Source organism: Schistocerca cancellata, chromosome 8 (genome assembly GCF_023864275.1).
Source record: "Schistocerca cancellata isolate TAMUIC-IGC-003103 chromosome 8, iqSchCanc2.1, whole genome shotgun sequence".
Lineage (NCBI taxonomy): Eukaryota > Metazoa > Arthropoda > Insecta > Orthoptera > Acrididae > Schistocerca > Schistocerca cancellata.
In genome coordinates this window covers 134,259,338-134,284,324 of record NC_064633.1, presented here as the reverse complement: position 1 = coordinate 134,284,324, position 24,987 = coordinate 134,259,338, and the positions used below count along the sequence as shown (strand labels likewise).

At 38.8% G+C, this 24,987-nt stretch overlaps 1 protein-coding gene across 1 annotated transcript in view; it reads left to right on the top strand.

Moving 5' to 3' along the window:
* Nucleotides 1-1,231, top strand: part of LOC126095067 (exosome complex component RRP46) — a 39,634-nt gene extending 38,403 nt beyond the window's left edge. Inside the window, exons 4-5 of the mRNA XM_049909749.1 lie at nt 711-851; nt 948-1,231. Coding sequence (XP_049765706.1) covers nt 711-851; nt 948-1,133 — 327 coding nt within the window. The 3' untranslated portion in view covers nt 1,134-1,231. The remainder of the gene's footprint in view (nt 1-710; nt 852-947) is intronic.
* The last annotated feature ends 23,756 nt before the right edge of the window (nt 1,232-24,987 follow it).

Genomic DNA, 24,987 nt, shown 5'->3' with positions numbered 1-24,987 from the left:
ATATTGAATGTACACAGAGAGAGGCAGCATGAATGGCCACAGGTTTGTTTGACCCATGGTAGAATACTGAAGAAACTGAACTGGCAGACACTTGAAGATAGATGCAGGTTATTCCATGAAAACCTACTTAGAAAGCTTAAAGACCCAACTTTTTAAAGTGATGATTCTAGGAACCGTACAACCCCATACATATTGCTCCTGTAGGGATTGCAAAGATAATATTAATTTAATTACACTACACACACACACACACACACACACACACACACACACACACACACACACACACGTGTTTAAGCAATCGTTCTCTCCACACTCCATACATGAATGGAATGGGGAAAAACCCTAATTACTGGCATAATGGGATGTGCCATATGGCATCCACTTCACATTAGTTTTCAGAGTATAGATGTAGAAGTGGAAGAAGATGTTTGACAAACTAGATCCTAGGTTCTCTGCACAACAGTCATTTATGCTGACCACTCAACTATGGAGGCAGGCTTATATGAAATGATGCACCATGTTGTGTTACAATTTGGCTAACCAATATTACCTTCTTACATTGCCAGTAAGGACTTATTACATTCACATTAGTATTCAGGGTTAATTTTGTGATTTTTGGTAATGTTATGTTGCAGTTTACTTTTGAAATTAACATTTTTAACTTGTGTATATGCTTGATGGAATTTTAAGAACATATTGTTTTTCAGTTTCTTGCATGTTCTATAAATGCTTCATGTCTGGCTCTTATGAACAGTGGAATTGCAATGAGATTTTTAGTAGCAGCAGTGAATTGTATGATAGATAAAAGAGATGAGATAATATTAGATCCATCAGATTTACAATCAAAGGTTTGTATTATTATTATTATTATTATTATTATTATCATTGTCAATACAGTTTTCTAATTTTTATGATTATAACCAACATTGTCTTTTATATTTCAGGACAGTAAAGCATCGTTAACATTCGTATTTGAGAGTCAGAAGAAATCTGTTGTTGCTTCTCACACAGAAGGACATTTCAGTCAGCTGCAATTTCAAGAATGCCTTCTCAGATGCCGTCATGCAAGTGATGTGTTATTTAAACTCTACCGTGAAATTGTGAAGAAATATACGAGTATGATTTGCTAAATTAATGAGATTGCATTTTGCATTAATGTATTGTCCTGTAAATATTTTAATTAATTTGAATGAAAACTACAATCTGAACAAGCAAAATCTGTACATTTTTCCTGATTTTTTTTTCTTTCTTTCTTTTTTTCATATTGTAATGTAGATGTAGAAGAAATAGGGGATCCAGTATTAGAATCAGAATTTTAAAAAGCTTTTGAAGACTTAAGCTCAAATAAGGCAGAAGGGAAAGATAACATTCCACCAGAAGTTCTAATATCATTGGGGGAAGTGGTAACAAAAAGACTATTCACGTTGTTGTGTAGGAGTATCAGTCTGGCAATATACCACCTGAATTTTGGAAAAACTTCACCCACTCAGTTACAAAGATTGGAAGAGCTGGCAAGTGCAAGAATTATCGCACAATCAGCTTAACAGTCCATGCATTGAAGTTGATGACAAGAATAATATGTAGAAGAATGGAAAAGAAAATTGAGGATGTGTTAGATGGCGATTCGTTTGGCTTTAGAAAAGGTAAAGGCACCAGGCAGGCAGTTCTGACATTGTGGTTGATAATGAAAGCAAGACTGAAGAAAAATAAAGACACGTTCTTGGGATTTGTCGATTGACTGTGTGCATGCAAACTGTTCAAAATTCTGAGAAAAATACGAGTAAGCTATAGAGAAAGACTGATAAGTGTACTAGAACCAAGAGGGAACAATAAGAGTGGAAGAGCATGGACGAAGTGATAGGATTAAAAAGGGTCCAAGACAGGCACATAGTCTTTCACACCTTCTGTATCATCTGTACAGCAAAGGAGCAATGACGAAAATAAAAGCTCCAGAGTGCAATTAAAATTCAGACTGAAAGGACATCAATGATAAGATTGGCTGATCACAGTGCTATCCTCAGTGAAAGTGAAGAAGAATTAAAAGATCTGCTGATTGGAATGAACATTTTAATGAGTACAGAATATGGATTGAAAGTAAATCAAAGAAAGACAAAAGTAGTGAGAAGTGGCAGAAATGAGAACAGCAAGCCATTTAACATCAGGATTGGTAATCACGAAGTAGGTGAAGTTAAGGAATTCTGCTACTGAGGTAGTAAAATAAGCCATGGCAGATGGAGCAAAAACATAGTAGCACTGACAAAAAGGGGATTTCTTTCCAAGAGAAGTCTAGTAACATCAAGTGTAGGCCTTATTTGAGGAAGAAATTTCTGAGAATGTACGTCTGGAGCACAGCACAGCATTGTATGGGAATGAAGCATGGACTGTGGTAAAACCAGAAGAGAAGAGGATCAAAGCAAGTGAGGTGTGATGCTACAGAAAGATGTTGAAAATTAGATGGACTAGTAAGGTATGCAATGAGGAGGTTCTCTGCAGAATTGGCGAGTGAAGGAATATATGGAAGACACTGCCAAGAAGATTGGACAGAATGGTAGGAGATCTGTTAAGACATCACAGAATAACTTCCATGGTACTATTGAGTGCTTTAGAGGGTAAAAAATGTAGGAAGACAGAGATTGCAATACATCCAGCAAATCCTACTCTGACATGAAGTGGTTGGCACAGTAGAGGAATTCGGAGAAAATAAGTCAGAAGACAAAGACTCAAAAACCTTAGTGTTAAAAGACAAAACACTTCCTGTGATATAAAAAGTATACATATGCACACTTATTTTAGTACCAAATCAACACAACATTACCATAGTGGAGAAATATTATTATTCTGGAGCTAACAAACAGATCTGCTTATTCCAGTACATTTGCTACACTGTTATTGTATTTAAAATGTACTACAAAGGTTAATAATCATGAGAAAATAGCAGCATTTTGTGCTGAAAACAATATAAAATATGTAGTTACCACCAAGATCAGGGATAGTGAACCTGTGGTACGCATGTCAGTAGTGGCATGTGACCAAATAATTTGGACATAGAATTAAATGAGGAATTTAGGTAGGCCTACTTAATTGTAATAACTCATTTGGTATCAGAGTTAATCACGGATGGGCTGTCAGTGCCGAAGCACCAAGAAGTTGTAGATGGCGGTCTTCGCTGTTGCTCACTCACTGTCAGTCACAGTGTACTCAGATATATCAGTAATGATACACAGTCTGTTTACATAGGTTGACAGCAGTTCAAATGACAACTACCGCTGTCCAGCAACAAGTATCTTATTGCCAAATTCTCATAGTGAAACATACTTCATCTGTTTGTTTTCGTTTGTTGTGCACTTAACGTTGTTTCTGTAATAAAGAATTTGAAATTTGGTGGACTGAGAAATATGGCTTGATTAATGATAGAAATGAAGTTGTGTGTGTTTCATGTCCTGGGACAGTGGTGTGTTGAACATTGTCTGTAAAATGACTATGAAACAAATCACAATAGATACTTGTATGGCTGTTAGCAATTCATTTATTGAAAAACAGATAGATGTAAGTAAAATTGTTTCACTCACAAATGATTGTGTACTCAATATGATGGCACAAAAAAGAAAAAAAAGTATTACTGATTTATTCTAAACACACATTGGATATTCTGTTCTTGAATTCCATTGCATCACACATCAACAAACCTTTTATCCCAAGTGTAGTTTCAATTTCTTTGATAATATAGTGGCTGTGGCTGCAAAAAACATTGAACCTTATATTGTCTCAAGCTTTTAATAAAAGAAATTCGAAGTGTTGTTAGATGAAGTCGGCTCATTGTACAGTGGCTTACTGACATGTAACAATGTTTGCTTCTTGAGCCACACCAACACTCTTCGAAGACTTGTTAATTGTTTGGAAGAAATCGGACTGGTTTCACAAAATGGGGAAATACTGTGCAGTATTCACAGGTAATGAATGTTATGTGGCATACATGTTTTTTACAGACGTGTGTCAGCTTTTCAATGAGACACAAATAAAGCAATTATTATTATGGTAGATCTCATTTGCACTTTTGAGGCTAAAATGTAAGTTTTAATAATTATGATATTTTCAAAAACTACACAAGTATTTCCAAATTCGAAAATATTTATCATCGATTTTACATGAAGAGAAAGTCACAGAGGAATTTTTTTTGTAACACATTCTTCAATCGAAGAATTTTCATCCAGGTTTTGTCTTTTCAGAGAGTTGTTGGGAACACTAAAATTTACTATGCATCCAGATGTGATTTAATTAAATAATCTGAACTTTTCTAAATTTGTTTGCTTGGAGACTGAAGAAATCAAAATGCTGCGGATTGATTTCCAATTTAATTCAATATGCACTCAAAAATTTATCAAAATAAGGAAGGAATTGGAAGGAAAGAAATTAAGGAGACTATCAGACAATGTGAGGAAAAATGCTGACATTAAAATTATGGAAACCTGGATTCAGTTCCAGGGATATGTAGCTGTCTAAAGAAGCTAGTGTTTGCTATCTTGACAATATTTCAGTGTACCTATACCTGTTAGTTACTTTTTTCTTAAGTGAATAACATTAAAGTCTCACTAAGAAACAATTTGTCACATGACTCAAGTTAAATTTGGATTGTGCTAAAATTTACAAAGTAAACTATTTGACACTGAATTTGCAACAGTAGAAGTCACATTAAATTTTCTTTCATTTAGGTAAACTAAAAATGTTTTTTTGACTGCTGTGTAGACTGGATCTATTTGTGGTTGCATATAGAGAGTATTAAAAAGGATTTTTATTTTTTCTTAGTAGAACCCAAATTTTTATGCACTGTCAAATCTTAAAACATGTATGCATTCACACAGTGTGATATGTCTAAACTAGCACAAAATAAGCAATAAAAAAAAGAGTGATATGCAGTACCAAAATTTAGTTCTATGATTAGTGTGCTGGCACACACTGGCTGTTTTGCACATTTATTTGGAAAAAATCGCACACAGATATACAGAGGTTCAGCATCCCTGACCTAGATATATAGTGTATAAACCAGCATATTTCATGAAACAACTATGTGGATTTCTACACAAAGGCTGCTGCTAAATTAACACTGTTATTTCGTCACATTTGTGTGTTAGCATAGGAGAAAAATTATAAAATTAACAGCGCGCGCGTGCATGCGCTCCCCCCCCCCCCTCCCGGCCCCCCTGTCCCCCCCCCCCTTCCCCCTCACACAGACAGACAGACAGACAGACAGAGAGAGAGAGAGAGAGAGAGAGAGAGAGGTGGAACACTTTATGGGAACGGTAGCAAATGGTTTCAGTGGGGGGATGTGTGTGTGTGTGTGTGGGGGGGGGGGGGGTGTAGTGGGAAGAACTCTGTGGAGATCACTGATGTTTTCTCTTGAAATATGCAGCAGGAAGAGATTACAAAAGGAGCAGGAAAGGAAAATCTGTAACCTTCAGCTATGTTTGGAAGAAGCTAAGAGAGATCTAGTGAGGATGAAGGGAGGCAGTTGGGACAGTGGGTGGTTGGGAACTGTTGGTTGGTAAGAAGGCGAGTTGGACAGTGACTGTCTGACAGTTTTGATATGTAGCAGGTGCCAGCTGCCAGCACTGAGGAGAGGGAGAAAGCATCAAGATAATGTAGAAATAGGAAATGTACAGGAGGCTCTTCCCATGAGGCGGAAGGCAAGAAATAACACTAAAGTTAGGAAGAAGAGAGGAGCTTTCCTGTGTGAGATGTAAGCCCTCAATTACATGAGAAGTGAGGGAAGAGTATCAGGTCACCAGCATTTTCAAGCTGAGTGCTGGGCTGAATCAGACGATTGAAAGTTTAGTGCCATCGTGTAAGGATTTCATGAAAAATGATTATCTAATGACAGTGGGAGGGGCAGGGAACAGCTAGGATAGAGACACGATGTACAACATATGTGGTGACCTGAGCAAGACAGTGTCCCTAACTGGTAGCATCAGTGTGAAAATGGTTGAGCTGTTCCAGCAGCGTGATTGGCCTCATCTTGTCAGTGCTGTATGGTGAGTTAGTGCAGAGATAGAGATGGTGCTCATGACTGCTGACCAAATGCATAATGTATGGGTTTAAAGGGGACTGTGATAAGATGGGGTTACAGTAGCTATGGTCTGCACCTCAAAAAGTCTGGGAAGGAGAAGTTTGGTGGAGTTCATTAGTAAGAGAAAAGGTGGTGGGTATGGGGCCACACAGGTCAAACATGTGTTGTCATTGGTAGGACTACTATGCCATTTTTTGGGAAAATTATGACACCAGGCTTCCCTTCCATAAGTGTCTCAACCAGTTTAGAAATTTCTTCAACGTGTACTGTGAAATTAGAACTACCACACCATAAGGTACATCAACAGTTATAAAAGAGAAGAAGAAATCGCAAGGACAATCAGCACAGAAGTTTGCTGAGAATTATGTATTGTTTATCAAAATATACAATATATAAAAATTAAAGTACACAAGCTTGAAGTTGAGTGACATTCTTTGAGCAGCACAGTGGTATGCACTGGTGTAGAAACTGGAGTATGACATATAGTGCTATTGTTATGTGATTGTCCAAGTTGCTACTGTAGAACTACCTTACAGGGTGGAGGATCATGTGTTTATATCGGAGGTGGCATACACTTTAAAACTAGAGAAGATACCACGATTAGAGTAAAACATTTTAAATTACCAGCTATTGAATTAACAAAGCTAGACATCCATAATAAGTTAATCATACTGTGCATATACTACTCCCCCAGTGGTAAAGTGGACATTTTCTTCAACTAATTAATGGATGTCCCTGGAAAGAGTCTCAGGTGCCAAAACTAATATAACAAAATCTAGCAACATGAATACTAACACAGGTGTTGAGTAGGAAACTAGCAATAACTTCCTAAACATTTTGAACACTTTTGGTATGGTCCAAACGGTAAACACTGCTAGTAGGGTACCAAAAAGTTCATCAGTCTTAGACCATGCATTTACAGATATTTGTAAAAGATCTTGGCCTCATTGACCATTACTGTCAGATAATAAAGCTAAATATAGGTGTGATAATAGCCAAAAAAGTACAGGCGTACAAATGGATCTTCAAGGAACATAAAATACGTATTTTTTCTAGGGTAGTGGCAAATCAAATGTTGATGAAGTGTATGTGAAAAATTATTTATATGTTATCTAAATTCTGCACATTGTTTAAATTAATTTTTGAGGCGACCTCTCCAAAAATAAATACTTAAACAAAAGCAGCTAAGGAAAATAGGTGGTTAATTGTGGGTTCTAGAAAGTACTCCCAGATACTAGAGTATCTCAGTTCTTGACAAAAGCTCTACACTAATCCAAAGCTCCTAGTTCACTGTCACCGCTACAAAAATATTACAGGAGGGTACTGCTCACTGCAAGAGAAATCATTCACTGACAGAACAATACATAATGAAAAGAAATAAAAGGCTAGTGTTATGGGATGCTATAAAATGTGAAACTGGCAAAAACAAAGATAAGTATAGTAACATGCAAATCAAAGACAGCAGTAGAGTAATGGAAAATCCTCAGGAATTTTGTAAATAACTATTTTTCTGGTATTGTGGAAAAGTTGCATCAAAGTCATGCTAAACTCGTGTAATGTCCACATTTAATTACAATGCAAGCACAATGATGTTGTTTACTTGGACTCTACACCTGTGCGTAATGCTGTGGAAATGAAGGTGGTGGAACAAATTCTGCTGACAGCCAGCAAACTGCTTACGACAGATTCCAACAGGGTTTACCCGCATAGTGTGTATTGGAAGGAGGTTCCGGTGTCAGAGACAAGAAGGTAAGGACGCTGCCAACTCAAGCCACTTGTGTATATGATAATATTCTATCAATGATATGAATATAATAGAGGGAAACATTCCACGTGGGAAAAATATATCTAAAAACAAAGATGATGAGACTTACCAAACAAAAGCGCTGGCAGGTCGATAGACACACAAACACACACACAAAATTCAAGCTTTCGCAACAAACCGTTGCTTCATCAGGAAAGAGGGAAGGAGAGGGAAAGACGGAAGGATGTGGATTTTAAGGGAGAGGGTAAGGAGTCATTCCAATCCCGGGAGCGGAAAGACTTACCTTAGGGGGAAAAAAGGACAGGCGCGCACACACACACACACACACACACACACACACACACACACACACACACACACACACACACACACACACACACACACACAAGCAGATATTTAGAGTTTGGGCAGAGATGTCAGTCGAGGTGGAAGTAAAGAGGCAAAGATGTTGTTGAAAGACAGGTGAGGTATGAGTGGCGGCAACTTGAAATTAGCGGAGGTTGAGGCCTGGCGGGTAACGAGAAGAGAGGATATACGGAAGGGCAAGTTCCCATCTCCGGAGTTCTGACAGATTGGTGTTAGTGGGAAGTATCCAGATCACCCGGATGGTGTAACACTGTGCCATTTTTTGTGCATAGCAGTCTTGGAATCCGCAGCTCAGTTTTTGTAGTGTTTCGCAATAACGGATAAAGATTTTTGAAAACGGGAAGATATGGCACTGCTAGGTGTATGCCAATAAGCCACATCTAATGCAAAAAGAACTTTGCAAGGAACTGCCTTGTGGCATCAAAAGTATAAAAAAATATTTCAGCATTTAAAACACATGTTCATATTTACCTGTTTCAGAGCTGTTGTTATGGTGTAACTGAATATCTGCCTGTTTAAAACTGTAAATGTGTATGTTTTTATTATAAAAATTGGTGATAATAGAAAATTTCTATAGAATTTGCTAAATGTGAAATCGTTGAATTTATTGCATTATGTACAAATATAATAGACTGAACAGCTACATGACAACTATTGTCTGTTATGCTGAAAATTACGTATGAGTAAAGGGTATTCCAGGAAGCATGGACAGTATTCAGGGATATGACAGGAATGATCACTCAGAGCAAAAAGATGTGGTAAATATGGTTTATTATGAGTAGTTATTCGCCATTGATACTGTAAAACAAATATCTTCTACTGCAAACTCTTTGCATTTGATATTGTGGGAGGAGGTAGTATGGAGCAAAACAAGAAAAAGCTATCTAGTAAGCATAGACTTTAAAATGCATACCTTAAGGCTATGAACACATGTTCAGTAAAAGAGATTTGTTTCACAATATTGAAGATAAACAAGTGCTCATAACTTTCAAGATAAGCACTTTAGAGCCCATGTTTACTGGACATTTTATTCTTATTTTGATCCATCTAACCATTTCTCAAAATATGGAAAGCAAAGAAGCTTGCAGTAGAAGAGATTTGTTGTACAGTATCAGAGATAAAGTGTGTAATCATAGCTCTTAAGGAATGCATTTTCAAGCCCATATTCACTAGAGTTTTTTGCTTCAAATGATCGTTCCTTTCATGTTACTGAATACTGACCATTCATCATGTGACACTCTGTGTATGTAAATTTGTTTTGTAATTACTGTCATCCTTAGTATATATGATTACTATGGATGCTTAGAGTGTGTGTAGTATGTTATATAAATGTGAACTGTCCAAAATCATAATGTACCTGCTGTACAAAAATAATTAGAGGGTCCAATAAAGAATTCAACTTTGGTGGATAACTTAACTTTTTCGTTCTCACTCAGAAGAAATATATGTTGCATATACACACTCTGTCACCATATTTCTTTTATGGCTGGCCATGTATCTATAATTTGGTTTTGAGAGATTGTAATACATAATTTTAGCCTATTCCAGTTACATTGTTTCATAGTTTGTGGTATTCTCAGTGAAGAAAGAAATTTACCAGTGTCCCATAGGTATAATTAGAAAATAAATTCAGTAAATAAAGTATGTGAGGCTTTGGGAAACACTGACCTGTTAGTTTGACTGTCTCCTGTGGTGCAGTTGCATGTAGTTGTTGAAGCAAATATGGGGACCTAACGAGTCTGCTTCATAGTTGCAACAAGAAGAAACTTGGTGCTCAGTAATAATATTGCTCTCTTCTTAAATCATTCTGAAATAAAAAATGACAAATGGTTGTCATAGTCATAACAATAATGGAAATTACTGAATGGGACAATATGTAAAATGAGGGGAAGGCAAGCATTCACTATAGCTTTTGAGCTCTTGCTCTTTTTTCTATCAAAAGTACACACAGATACCCAAATGCACTCTCCCATACCCAAAGTGAGACAATCTTGCTACGGCCATGGGAGTGTGCATTTGGGTGTGTGTGTGATTCTGTGTACAAATATGTGTACCTTTGTTAGAAAAGGGCAAGAACTCTAAAGGTTTTTCATGTTACATGTTTCTGTGATCCATTGATAATTCACTTTAAATTGTTGTACAGAATTAAATACATACTCATTTGTGTTGTAATGATATTTAAATAAACTAATCATAAATTGTAATTTAGGAATTATTCTACTTATACTGCCAAGTAACCTTATCTTAAAATAGTGAATATCTTGAAAAAATGAGGGTATTTCAGTATTTCAATTTTCTTACTGAACAGGTGCAAGTATATGTAGCTACATCTACTGTAAGACATATATTTTGGTTAAGGATGCACTACAGCGCTGTGCCTTTTGTGACTAAAATTTGGAATGGGTGCAGTAATGACAAATCTTTCCACTGTGAAAGTCGCACAGTGCTTCATTTTGTCTGGGAAAGAGAGGAAAACTGTACAGCCACCACACAATTTGTGTAATCTACAGAGAAAATGTTAAGATTGATATTGTCATTGGGCAATTGTGTTGACACTTCAAAGCTGCATACTAAATACCAGTAGTAGGTTGTAGTTACCATTCTGGGACAGGAAAAACATATTTATGGAATGACTCACAAAAGTCATTTCAACAGTGCACAGTGAAATACTGTATTGTAAAAGTTGTTAAGAGGAATTCAAAGCAATTAACATGGCCTCTTGAGTTCTTGCATGGTTTTGCCGTTTAACGTTTCTTGTCCCTATAATGCCACAAAAAAAAAAAAAAAACAAAAAAAAAGTTTCAGATTGGTGTTGTTTGTCATTGTGATTACTACACTTGCCATGAATGTGAAAAAAATGCTATTCTTACAGCATTTCTCTAAAGTTGAGGACATTTAAGACATCAGATAATAATGGTAAAGTTTGTCAGTGGTGTAGATCTATGATGGTTGTACACAGAAGATTTTTGACCTCTGTGATGTGTTCCTTTATGCTGCAGGAAATGGATTAAGGCTGTAATTTAAATATATATGTAGTGAAGAGTCTATATATGTGTTAGTATTTTTTTTTACTGATGAATTGGACATTGTACACACCCAGAGTAATGGTTGGTGCAGAATTTTTATTAGTGATAAGAGCAGTTAACACTTTGGTATGAGGAATGGTCATTTGTAAGTGCACCATCTACCAGAAGTATGGAAATAACTGATGTGTACCAAGTTATGGTAATCAGACATTATGTTCAGAACCTATAATTGTAGACTTCTATTTCTTTGTTGAGGGAGCACATTATCTCCCAGCTCCTTCTGTTGGCACACATAGAAAGTCAGAGAAATGAACTCTTTCAGTATGACCTGGCCCATGTACACACTTCATGTACTAACAAACATACTCTCCAACATGTTTGTAAACTTAAATGTTCTCCCCCAATTATCTGACCAGACAGCCTATGGGCATGTGTGAGGTTTGATGGGTTGGTGTCTCATTCATTGTGCATTTGTGGCATACCTTGACCTATTGTGATGACATAGTAAAATAGTGTGCTCGCTACCTCCCTTTATGACATCTGATATAATAATCTCTATACCCAGTTGTGGGAGTAAATTACAGCTAGAAGAACCTGTATTAGATATGGTAATTTCCCTAGACCAAGTCTATCAGTAGGTGCTTGACCTGATTATGAGCACATCAGATGTGAAACATGTGAATAAATCTCATCTGTGTGGATTGTAGCTTCAAGGTTTTAATTTTTGACTAGTGTGTCCTGAGTTTGATGAGCCAGCACACCTAAAGTAGGACAGAATGATAGAGAAGACAGTGCAAAATGCTAGCAATTTATTTGGACAAGTGCGATAGAGGGAATCAGCAGTATCCTTGAACAGGCCCAATCATTGTTTGCCTGAAATTATTGAGAGAAGCCATGTAAATTTAAATATGGATGGCCAGTTAGCAATTTAAATTGCCCTGTGACACTTTGCTGTATTTATTTTCAGGTCTTTTTCTGTTCTGTTCCAACTTTTATTTCTCATGAGTTTTATTGTGTTTCATCCGACTGCTTTTATTCTACTATTTGCTTTATACTTCGTATGTTCTTCTGTGTTGCTGATTATTTTTGTATCATCCTTATTTCCAGTTCCTAAGTCTGCCTTTGTCTTGTTGGCAACCTCCTATTAACATATCAATTTTCAAATTTTATACGTTATTTTGTCTTTGGTTTCCCACTACTATTCTGTAGATATTCCTTTGACATGAAATATTGGCTGATATTTCTATTTAATCAATCAGTTGTCTCATTTCCTTCAGCCCTCTCATATTTTGTGGCTGACAAACAAACACTGCTTCTTTAAGTTTGCAGTATTGTGGCCTTCTGTTTGTGATCACATCTCTCATTGCATCATTAAGTAGACTTATTTCCTGTCAGTATTTAATCGTAGCTTCCCTTCTGTTATAAGTTTCATTTTAGGTGAAAGAAGTTTTTTACAAAAACCGCCGTTAGAGCGTTAAGTCAGCCGCTGGCGCGCTGCCACGATGGCGCGGCAGGCCTTATCGGCCGTGGTCAAAGGTTAAGCGCTCAGAGAGCTGACGTAACATGCTGTTCTCGCTCTATGCCGACAGGTTCTAGATGTACCCTTGTCCAGTTCTCAGCTACGCTACAAATCACTTTATTTATGAAAATACAAAGTACAATCACCAACAAACTTTACATATTCACAGGTACCTTTCCCTTTGATCCAAATAAATACAGTTTCATTACATGATAACTTACGTCTACTACGTGTATATAAAGTAAAGGGTGAGGGTGACATATAGGTAGATTTGCCAAAGTCTTTATTAGCATTTTCAGTAACATGATACGTTCTGTATGCAATGACGTCACGGTCTACAAAGCTTTCGAGGCCGGCTACATTTGGAACACCAGAACCACCTCATACAATAGCGACGGTTAACCATCTGTTACCATGTGTGAAGGAATCATTGATGTCAATGCTGAAGTTTAGTCTGCATCCACAGAAGACTGCTGGTCCATCGAGTAGAGAGTGTGCAGCGACAGATTTTATAGTATTCTTTACAAAAACTTCTTTCAGTTTATGAAAGACTCTTATGATAGGAGGCTTTAATGACTAAACTAGTGGTGTTCATTCTTTATCTTTTAGAGGAATGTCTGGCCTTTGCCCCATTGAGAGGACACTTCAATGTATCTTGTTTGTGGTGTACAGATCACAGTGTGCCACATTTTGCTAGCCTGAGTTTTCATCATATTTTCCCTCTATTTTAACACAGAGTCAGATGAATGTGGTATGACTTTTAAGATTTTGTCTGACTTGTTTCCTATAATTTGAGGATGATGTTTTTAATGTGTTAACAGGGTGGCTGACTCACTTGTGCAAGTGATCAGGCAGCCAAATATTCCTGTGCTTCTGTTTCATTTTTCTGGTGTCTTACTTGGATATATTCAACAATTTTAAAACATCTGAACAATTTTAACACTGTCTTCCATGATGTGATCTAGTGTAGTTGTATGGTGGTCATGGGCAATATTCGGGAAGAGGGAGTCCTATTTTATCTGATATTGCTTTTTATTTCTTTTCTCACATTTTCTATGTTTTCATTACATTCATTTCATATGGGTCACTGATAACATCATTGCTGAGTGCCTCAACTCACACTCACACACACATGGATGCACATGTGCAAGAGTCATAAACAGAAACAAATCAACATGCTATCAATGAGGTAACTTGGACACGGGATACTTGCAACATGCCCAGAAGTACTGTCATTTTTGTAACAATTGATACTTGCAGCTTATATAATGAAACTGAAAATGAAGTAGAGTTGTGTTATGGACAAAGTTATCATATGCGGGAGCAAGCATTGAAACATTCTGTAATGATCCTAAAAAAATAATTTTCTTATGAAGTATATCAATATTTGGAGAAATAGGAACTTTCCCACTATTACTACCCATAATGTTTTGTTGATCTTCTCTGTATGAGTATTATTTTATCAGTTTAAAATACAGGCAACCTACCATTGCAGTTTATAACAAGGGTCCAAAATATCAATGTGCATTTTTATGTTAATGTGCCATCTTCAGTGATCTAGAAATAATTCTGAAGTTTTTCCAGCATTGTTGGTAATGTACTTTTCAATGTTCAGTAGGGCTAATGATTCCATTTTTGAGAATAATACCAGTGACTGACTTTGGGCTGAACTGTCTTATGTTTGTGGTTATAGCATCTGTCAGAGACAGTTACAAGGTTGTTGGCAACTGATATTATGAAAATAATACAGTGGTTGAACATGCTATCATTGACTTAATTTGCCATTCAAATTTACTCTTCGAGTTCCCACATGGTGTCATTAAAGTCCCTCTGTGTGTATTGTCTATCTTCTTATAAAATATCACACTAGAATATCTGACATTTGAGATAATGCTGTACAATGATTAAACTTTATCTGTCACTTTGTTCAAATTAATTCTCACATCAAATCTAGCAGTTAACTAAAGCTAGCTATCACTGCCAGTGGAAATATTCTGAATTCATATAAATGAAGCAGTGCTGCGAGATTTGCCAGGTGTTCTAGGCTGAATGGGAGGAATTCCTACCATCACTCAAGAGTAATTACGTGGAAGCGCCAAAGAAACTGACATAGGCATGCATATTCAAATACAGAGATACATAAACAGGCAGAATATGGCACTGCAGTTGGCAACGCCTATATAAGACAACAACTGTTCGGCACAATTGTTAGATCAGTTATTGCTGCTGGCAGGTTATCAAGATTTAAGTGAGTTTGAATGTGGTGTTAATCACGAGTGTACCATGAATATCAGGAATCCAGTAAAACATGAAGTCCCGATTTCGTTGCGGCTGAAAAAAGATCCTGCAAGAACAGGAACAATGATGACTGAAGAGAATCATTCAGCATGACAGAAGTGCAACCCTTTCACAAATTGCTGCAGGTTTCAATGCCGGGCCATCAACAAGTGTCAGTATGTGAACCATTCAACAAAACATCATCGATATGGACTTTTGGAGCTGAAGGCCCACTCGTGTACCCTTGACGAGTGCACGACACAAAGCTTTATGCCTTGCCTGGGTCTTTCAACACCGACAATGGACTGTTGATGATTGGAAACATGTTGCCTGGTCAGATGAGTTTTGTTTCAAATTGTATCAAGCAGATGGATGTGTATGGGTATGGGGACAACTTCATGAATCCATCGACCCTGCATGTCAGCAGGGGACTGTTCAAGCTGATGGAGGCTCTATAATGGTGTGAGACATGTGCTGTTAAGGGATATGAGACCCCTGATACATATGTAAGCATCCTGCCTGATCACCTGCCGCCATTCATTTTCTTTGTTCATTCTGACGGAATTGGGAAATTCCAGCAGGACAATGTGACACCCCACACTCCCAGAATTGCTACAGAGAGGCTTTAGAAACACACTTCTGGGTTTAAAGACTTCTGCTGGCCACCAAACTCCCAAGACATGAACATTACTGAGCGTATTGGGATGCCTTACAATGTACTGTTCAGAAGAGATCTCTAGCCCCTCATACTCATGGATTTATGGAGAGCCCTGCAGGATTCATGGTGTCAATTCCCTCCAGCACTACTTCAGACATTAGTTGAGTCCATGCCATGTTGTCTTGCGGCAATTCATTGTGCTACTGGGGGCTCAACACAATATTAGGCAGATGCACCAGTTCCTTTGGCTCTTCAGTGTATATGTCATTCCCAGTGAAAGTGTTCTCTGGTCATAGGAACAAAGCAGTACTGCAGAATCTGGCAGAGATTTAGGCTGAGAGTGGACATTAACATAAACATCACTACCAGAATTTGCATATTCTGATGATTATGGAGCAATTTCTAGTGAGCATATTGTAATTATATAACATGAAATGATAATGAACATCAAGAACCATTAAGAGCCATCAATTATTGTTTTACGGTACTATTTATTACAACAGTTTTTCAGTGTATGTATAGATAACTTTGCATGTGAGCAGTCACACAAATCTATAATAATCAAATAAATCTATAATAATTTGCATACTTAGCATGTGTAACTAACTATTACTTATTACAAAAAAATCTGTGAGCTGCTGTTCACTTTCAGTTGCTGTCTGCTGTTATAAATATGCCACCATGTTGGATGTGAACTACAGAGCTCTGTGTTCCAATAAGTTTTATCAACTGGAACAACTTCACTGGGAAACTATTTTATACTTATCACTCTGAGAAGTTTGTAAACTAATCAACAGGGATGCCATTCTGTACACTGCAGGCAGACATATGACAATGCTCTTTTTCATGTTTACAGCATTGTCACTTGTTTACAGGTGAGTTTTTGCTTTCTTCTCGGAAGAGATCATTTTAAGTAGACTGCAAAACTGTATCACTCTGCTATTTCATTCACATCTAAGTGAAAATTATTTTTAATGCTTAACTAACATTTAGAATCAATTTTAGATCAACATATGTTGCATTTAGAATTAGTAATATCTTTTGCAATATTGCACCAGCAAACTTGACAGAAGCAGGACAAATAAGCCAATAATTTTATAATTTTCTCAAATTTTTTCCATTCTGGTACTGGTTCAGACCATGCATGTTTCATTTTGTTTGACATGTTAAAATGCCAAAACACATTAAATGAAACTTGTAGGCCACTGGTATCAAAATTGTGATGATGTTACCTTGCAACTTTCTGTCTCTCAAGTAGTTAGTAAGGAAGTGAGCAGCTGAAAAGTGACTGAAAGGTGCAATATTTCCCTTAGAACCATTGAAAATTGCATCTGTTCAAAGATACTGGAACACCAGAAATCACTAGGAAGAAGAGAGCTTGCTGGCTTTATGGAGATTGCGAATTCAACATTTCATTTCTTGAGACAGCTGCAAGGAAATAGTTTTTACTTCCCATACAAGCCTGACAACTGTGAACGCTGAACTCTTAAGGGTAGAAACAAGCAGTATATTGATGCATTTGAGCTTTGGTGTTGCCACATGATGTTGCACATAAAATGGATCGAAAGGAGAACAAATGTGTCCATTATGGAGCAACTCAACATTTCAAGGCGTCTTATTTCTGTATCAGCCAAAAAATTCTCCAGATCTTTGGCTGAAATATGAGAAGAGATGGAAAAAATACAGAGAAAATAATTGTGGAAGGAAAGTTTGTGGGTACAAGATCAAGGGGGTGAGCAGTGAGCAGTCGAATAAATTAAATAAACAAAATTTCGGGTCTGCCATTTCAGCAGTCCCTAAGAGAAGTTGGTAACCATCTAGACTGTAATACTTGATGCATGAGGTCACAATGCTCACCAATGAACACAATGACTTGTGATAATGATGATGCCTTGCATGCTGAAGCTTTAATTATTGTGTAAGACATTATGCATAATTGAGTCCTCTGTTAATGAAATTTGCACAATTTTAATTTTTTTTAAAAAGATGTTTTCTTAATTTGTGACATTTTTGGTAGTTGTGAAACTAGAGACCATGGCTTATGATTTATGATGGTTTTGATGATCTTTGTACATATCAATTCACTTAAGCAGTTGAAAGAGGGGAAAAACATGGCAGATTGTTCCTATTGCAGTTTTAGTTACAATTGAAACTTAAGTGTAGTTACTTTGGATAAACTCAGCAAGGTAAGAATTCAGATGTATGTGAAATCTATTAGCCACATCAAATTTTAATTACGTGGAAGGTACTGACAGGTATTGTTTCCAAATAGGAGTTTGTGTCACAAGGGAGCCATCTCTCCAATATCCCATAAGTCTGTTGAAACTATAATGCAAGATTACAATACTTTCCATATATGGCAGCTTGTGGGTAAATAAATTCCCCGATATATCTGTTGCACAGTGAACTAGATAACATCTAGCCAATACTGATGATGTATAGTTGAAAGTGAAGTGTGCAAAAGTGTATGCTCATAATGTGTTACATCAGTCGTTTGATGTATTGGAAATGCAATAAATCAAGTTAGAGAACCCTAACAGTTAGCAGGCTCTTACCAGTGTTTATAATTTTTGTCGAAATATTTTTGTTTCACCAAAACTAAATTAGTATACATAAAATACCGTTAATAAAGATTTGCAGAAGGTATCATGCTAGGTCAGTGAACTCTCAGAATAATCACGTCAAGCAAAAGACATGAGCACTGCAGGCCTATATTCAAGCAGTTAGGAATTATGACAGTCTTCAGCCAGTATGTGTTTTTGTGTGAAAGAAAACCAAGGAGTCTTCAGCATGAGGCAAGATATACACAATCACAATACCCGTAGCAAGAGGAGCATTGAAATACCCAAGTGTCGACTGTTGGGAACACAAGACAGCTTTCCAGTGGTTGCCCTAAAGATATTCAGCTCACTGTCCCAAGAAGTGCAATCCCTGCCGCTAGGGACATTCAGAAGGAGAGTAGCACAGGACCTGAAAGAAAGCCCATTGTACTCCGTTGGTAAATTCTTTAATAGTGACCAAAGTGAATGGACAAACAAATATTGTTTCTATTAAGTATAAATGTCTTAATTTTGTGAATATTTTTTAAAATGCATATAAGTAATTAATCTTGACGCAGTCTGTCCAGTCATGGCTGGTAAACGACACAGATCTAGTAATAAAGTAATAAAGAAGTGCTGTGTAGTAGCGAGACTATCGTGCTGCATTACTCCAGTTTTACAGGAAAAACCAAGTTGCAGAAATAATACATTGAAGTAGAGGGATGCCGCATATTGTGCACGATTTGTAAATCAGATGTATGAGAAATGTTAGTATGGGCCATATGGTGACAAGAGTACTTAATTAAGAAACAGATTGTTGTGCCACTTCACAAAATAACTGAAAAGTAGATAAAATGTAAACATTAAAGAACCTACGATGAGCTGTACATCACCATATTCCTTTGCAAGGAAACTCTTTCTTAACTATGATAAAACACTGTGGAGCAGACACAGATCATTTAACTGACTACCGGTATTCTTAATTCTGTTTACGCATTCAAATGTCAAAGTTTAAAAAGCTAAAGGCTAATTGTTCTCAGATTACAAGAAAAGAATTCGTTTAAAATTATCTTCATGCACTTCACTATTCGTGCCGCTGCTACCCATGACTGCAAAATCTGCTAAATTGTTGCCATCACCACACAAAGGCACCTCAGGGAGGAATACAAGGGGGGGGGGGGGGCTGTAGTGCTAGGAAAATAAAAAAAAAAAGTTATTTTACTCATTAAACTGGCATCGTGTTCTGCTACAATGCGAGACGTATCTATACAATATTAGTTTTAAGAAAGTCAGATGTCATAGAGTCGCGAAACCTGAAAACTCATTTGCCGCATTTCTCCTCACAACTGAAAATGCCAAATGGCTCTGGGTTCTGCAAACTTAAAGTAGTGTTGTGCATTTAATTCGCGAATCTTCTTCCTCATGTTACCAGCGAGTGTCAAAAACCGACGGTATTAAAATGTGAATGTAGACCACAGTCACGTGCATCTGAATTTTACCTACCAGACAGTAAAACAGTGTTTACACACCCTATCGGTAACTTATACAAGCTGTACATTCACTGAAGTACCTTATAGGTTGCCGACAGATCTAATTATTATAAAGTGATCGCATTAGCATGTTTTCTGGTTAACAATTTTTCATTACCAGCAGTTTTGAGTTTTATTTTCCAAGAAACAGTTTCGTTTCCTCCACCACACCTCCTTAGAGCGTAAGAGCGCTGTTGAAATTTGCTAGCTTCGCAAGGCATGTAACTGGTCATTGAAAATCTTGGAAGCGTTATCTCATTATGAATTTATTTTGTTTTAAAATGAACTGCATCAGTATAACGTAACAGTGCGGGTTTACCTGAGAGGGCGACATTTCGCTAATTGAAAGATTACTTAGTATTTTTAAGTCGACATCAGTTCTCAGTTGGACCGACTGGCGCTACAACTTCGTTGTGTTGATTCCAACTGAACAGACAAGAGATACGTTTATTTCGTGTCGGCGGAATGTACGGTGTTCAAAGAATGGCGAAACGGTTGGGAGTGAAAAATAGTTGCAAACGGGAGAACGGGACTGCAGCGACGCGCAATTTATCACATCGTTAGCTGTAGATGCTTGATATTAATACGGAAGACTAAATAACTTCTATAGTTCCTCGGAGTTCCCGTGAATCTCACCTGTATAGGCTGTTGCCGTGGCGCGGGAACAGCAGACATGCGGAGGACTCTTCGACGTGCGTGCGAGTATCGCGGAGGCAGCTGCTAGGCAACGACTTCATTGTTGGCACTCTTCTGTCTTCAGCCGTGAACGCGTATAACGAGAAACGCATGGAAAAAATAACAACTCTTAAAACAGCCCCAAAATGGAACTATAGATGTCAAGCATTCACACTTGACATTAAATAACTGAAGCAACCAAAATGAAACTCCCTTTTCAGCAGCGTTTAGCTGCAATACATTTTCTGTGACATTTTGAGCATGTTGAAGATCAAACAGTCTGTTACGTTGATTTTCACATTCTTGCTTTTGATACTGACCCTTTCTTTCATAGTAACAGTCGCATCCAAACGTGTAATGGATGTGGTAAAGTGATTTTCCTCGTTCTCCTTTGAATACTCTTGCAACATTTTTTCCAAGTCAGCCAAAAGAACCTAATCTCTAGTTGGAGGGGTAAAGAAGCGAACACCTAAACTGTCTACCACGTTGTAGAGTTCTGCATCTTCTTCAGTGAAAACCTTACGGTGCGTCGCAGTCAACCGGTTTCCCTTTTAAAGGACGTAATAGATCTAAGTAACTGATATACGAAGGAATCTCAACTACTGCTCTGGGATTTGAAATCACGATGCAAGATGTCAGTCTGTTCTGCTCTACATACAGGGTGCTTACAAAAAAAGTCTTACAAAGTATTATATTGTCGGAACTATCTATTGCTGTGTCACAGCTTTGTCACTGGAGGAACGAATACAGTGTCTAGTTTATACTCAATGCCACTAGATGTCAGTTGTCTTCTGTTTGCTTCGTTACTATCACATGTCGCAAAATGGCAACTCCGCAGCAAATCATTTTGTGTTTTCGGGTTTGCGAAGTGTAATTTCGTGAATACATTGCAAAGACGTTTCAAGTTGAGTTACCAAACTGATCCTCCTAATAGATGGAACATTAGCATATGGTATCGACAGTTTATAGACACAGGATGTGTACCGGGTGATCAAAAAGTCAGTATAAATTTGAAAACTTAACAAACCACGGAATAATGTAGATAGAGAGGTAAAAATTGACGCACATGCTTGGAATGACATGGGGTTTTATTAGAAAAAAAAGTATTGCTATACGCGTGAAGGATCTCTTGCGCTCGCCGTTTGGTGATGATCTTGTGCTCAGCCGCCACTTACGTCATGCTTGGCCTCCCAGGTCCCCAGACTGCGATGCGATTATTGGCTTTGGGGTTACCTGAAGTCGCAAGTGTATCGTGATCGACCAACATCTCTAGGGATGCTGAAAGACAACATCCGACGCCAATGCCTCACCATAACTCCGGACATGGTTTACAGTGCTGTTTACAACATTATTCCTCGACTACAGCTACTGTTGAGGAATGATGGTGGACATATTGAGCATTTCCTGTAAAGAACATCATCTTTGCTTTGTCTTACTTTGTTATGCTAATTATTGCTACTCTGATCAGATGAAGCGCCATCTGTCGGACATTTTTTGAACGTTTGTATTTTTTTGGTTCTAATAAAACTCCATGTCATTCCAAGCATGTGTGTCAATTTGTACCTTTCTATCTACATTATTCCGTAATTTATTCAGTTTTCAAATTTATACTGACTTTTTGATCACCTGGTATCTAAATGAAAGAGACCAGGCAGCACTCGTGTTTCGGACGGAAATGTCGCTTGAATTCGAACAACTTCCCAAGGTCGTCCTACAAAATCACCTCTTCATGCCAGTCGAAAGTGACAACTGCCTACAACAACAATTTGGCGTTTTTTGAAACGATAGTTGGTCATTGTTGTGTACATAATTCCGCGTAGTCAGCGTGTACACAACTTACCCATTAGAGCGCACCCCGCTAAGCACAACAGCGCAGGCGCAGCGCTCGTCCGTCTACGCACTATGAGATGGCGGTGCCGTAGAGACGGACCAAATTCTGCTTCCACTGATCCGTGTATTAATATGTAACGCAGCCAATGAGATTACTGCTAACATAGAACCTTTTCTCCTCGCGGATCACACTCGCGCAATGATACATGAACGCGCGAGGTATTATGACAAGTGTACAGACCTCCGATTAGTTAGTCTGCATTTGTCTGCACCAGTCTGTACCAGTCTGCATTAGTCTGTACCAGTCTGTATGAGGCCTACATTTGTCTGTACCAGTCTCTAGTCAAGTTTGTCTGCGCCTAATAAGATTACCATATTCCTGTACATAGCCATGAAGATAAATGCATAGACTTTTGTCAGGTATCAGAGCTATATATGAGAATAAGATTAACGTACCAATACCAAACTTCAGATTGTCAATTGTAAATAGCATCCAGAACCAAGTTAAGTAATTTTTATGCTTGTTATTATTTTAATAAATGTGTGTGAAAATTAATCAAGTTCTGTATAAAGTTGGTCACCGTCAATCTGCTACTCTAAGTGTGCCAGTGGCATTTCTATGGTCTGACCTAAGGGCAAGATAAACACGCCATGATAAGACCACGAGACATATTGCTGACACTCTCCTACTTCGTTAGAGCGACAAGTCAAATAATCTGATGGTGTGTGTACTGAAGGTTTTACAGTACGCACACCACAGTCATGAAACCGCACAAGTTATAGCTGTTACAGGCGCTATGTCATGATGACAAACACAAACGTGCAGCATTTTCTGGTGAGCTTCAGGACGTAATTGACAGTGATAACACTTTCGCACAACATCGTGTTCAGTCGTGCAGCGACTTTCCACCTTAATGGGAAAGTAAACAAACACAATGTTCGAATTTGGGGCCTGCAGAACCCACATGCACACAATGAACGTGTATGAGATTCTCTCAATGTGTTTCGTGCATTATCCCATTTATCTCTTTATCGCCAGTTATTCTTTGCACCCCTTCACTGGAGTCGCCAAGTGTGCGGGTAACTGAATGAGACACTACCGAGCCATTGGATTGTTCGTCAAACAGCCAGTGATTTAGCGTTTCTCAGGCAGCCCCCACAGCCACTAGATTTTACACCCTGTGAGTTCTTCTTGTTGGGTTACATTAAAGACAACACATATGCACCAACAACACCACAGAACCTAGAAGAGCTGAAGGTTTGGATCTGTACTACCGTAACATCAGTGACGATGACATGCTTATCCGAATACGGGAGGAATTCCAGTATCGATGTGAAATTGTTCGTAAAGCTGGTGGTGAGCATATTGAACATCTGTAATCTAAACTTGATATATTCGGTAATACACTCCTGGAAATGGAAAAAAGAACACATTGACACCGGTGTGTCAGACCCACCAGACTTGCTCCGGACACTGCGAGAGGGCTGTACAAGCAATGATCACACGCACGGCACAGCGGACACACCAGGAACCTCGGTGTTGGCCGTCGAATGGCGCTAGCTGCGCAGCATTTGTGTACCGCCGCCGTCAGTGTCAGCCAGTTTGCCGTGGCATACGGAGCTCCATCGCAATCTTTAACACTGGTAGCATGCCGCGACAGCGTGGACGTGAACCGTATGTGCAGTTGACGGACTTTGAGCGAGGGCGTATAGTGGGCATGCGGGAGGCCGGGTGGACGTACCGCCGAATTGCTCAACACGTGGGGCGTGAGGTCTCCACAGTACATCGATGTTGTCGCCAGTGGTCGGCGGAAGGTGCACGTGCCCATCGACCTGGGACCGGACCGCAGCGACGCACGGATGCACGCCAAGACCATAGGATCCTACGCAGTGCCGTAGGGGACCGCACCGCCACTTCCCAGCAAATTAGGGACACTGTTGCTCCTGGGGTATTGGCGAGGACCATTCGCAACCGTCTCCATGAAGCTGGGCTACGGTCCCGCACACCGTTAGGCCGTCTTCCGCTCACGCCCCAACATCGTGCAGCCCGCCTCCAGTGGTGTCGCGACAGGCGTGAATGGAGGGACGACTGGAGACGTGTCGTCTTCAGCGATGAGAGTCGCTTCTGCCTTGGTGCCAATGATGGTCGTATGCGTGTTTGGCGCCGTGCAGGTGAGCGCCACAATCTGGACTGCATACGACCGAGGCACACAGGGCCAACACCCGGCATCATGGTGTGGGGAGCGATCTCCTACACTGGCCGTACACCACTGGTGATCGTCGAGGGGACACTGAATAGTGCACGGTACATCCAAACCGTCATCGAACCCATCGTTCTACCACTCCTAGACCGGCAAGGTAACTTGCTGTTCCAACATGACAATGCACGTCCGCATGTATCCCGTGCCACCCAACGTGCTCTAGAAGGTGTAAGTCAACTACCCTGGCCAGCAAGATGTCCGGATCTGTCCCCCATTGAGCATGTTTGGGACTGGATGAAGCGTCGTCTCACGCGGTCTGCACGTCCAGCACGAACGCTGGTCCAACTGAGGCGCCAGGTGGAAATGGCATGGCAAGCCGTTCCACAGGACTACATCCAGCATCTCTACGATCGTCTCCATGGGAGAATAGCAGCCTGCATTGCTGCGAAAGGTGGATATACACTGTACTAGTGCCGACATTGTGCATGCTCTGTTGCCTGTGTCTATGTGCCTGTGGTTCTGTCAGTGTGATCATGT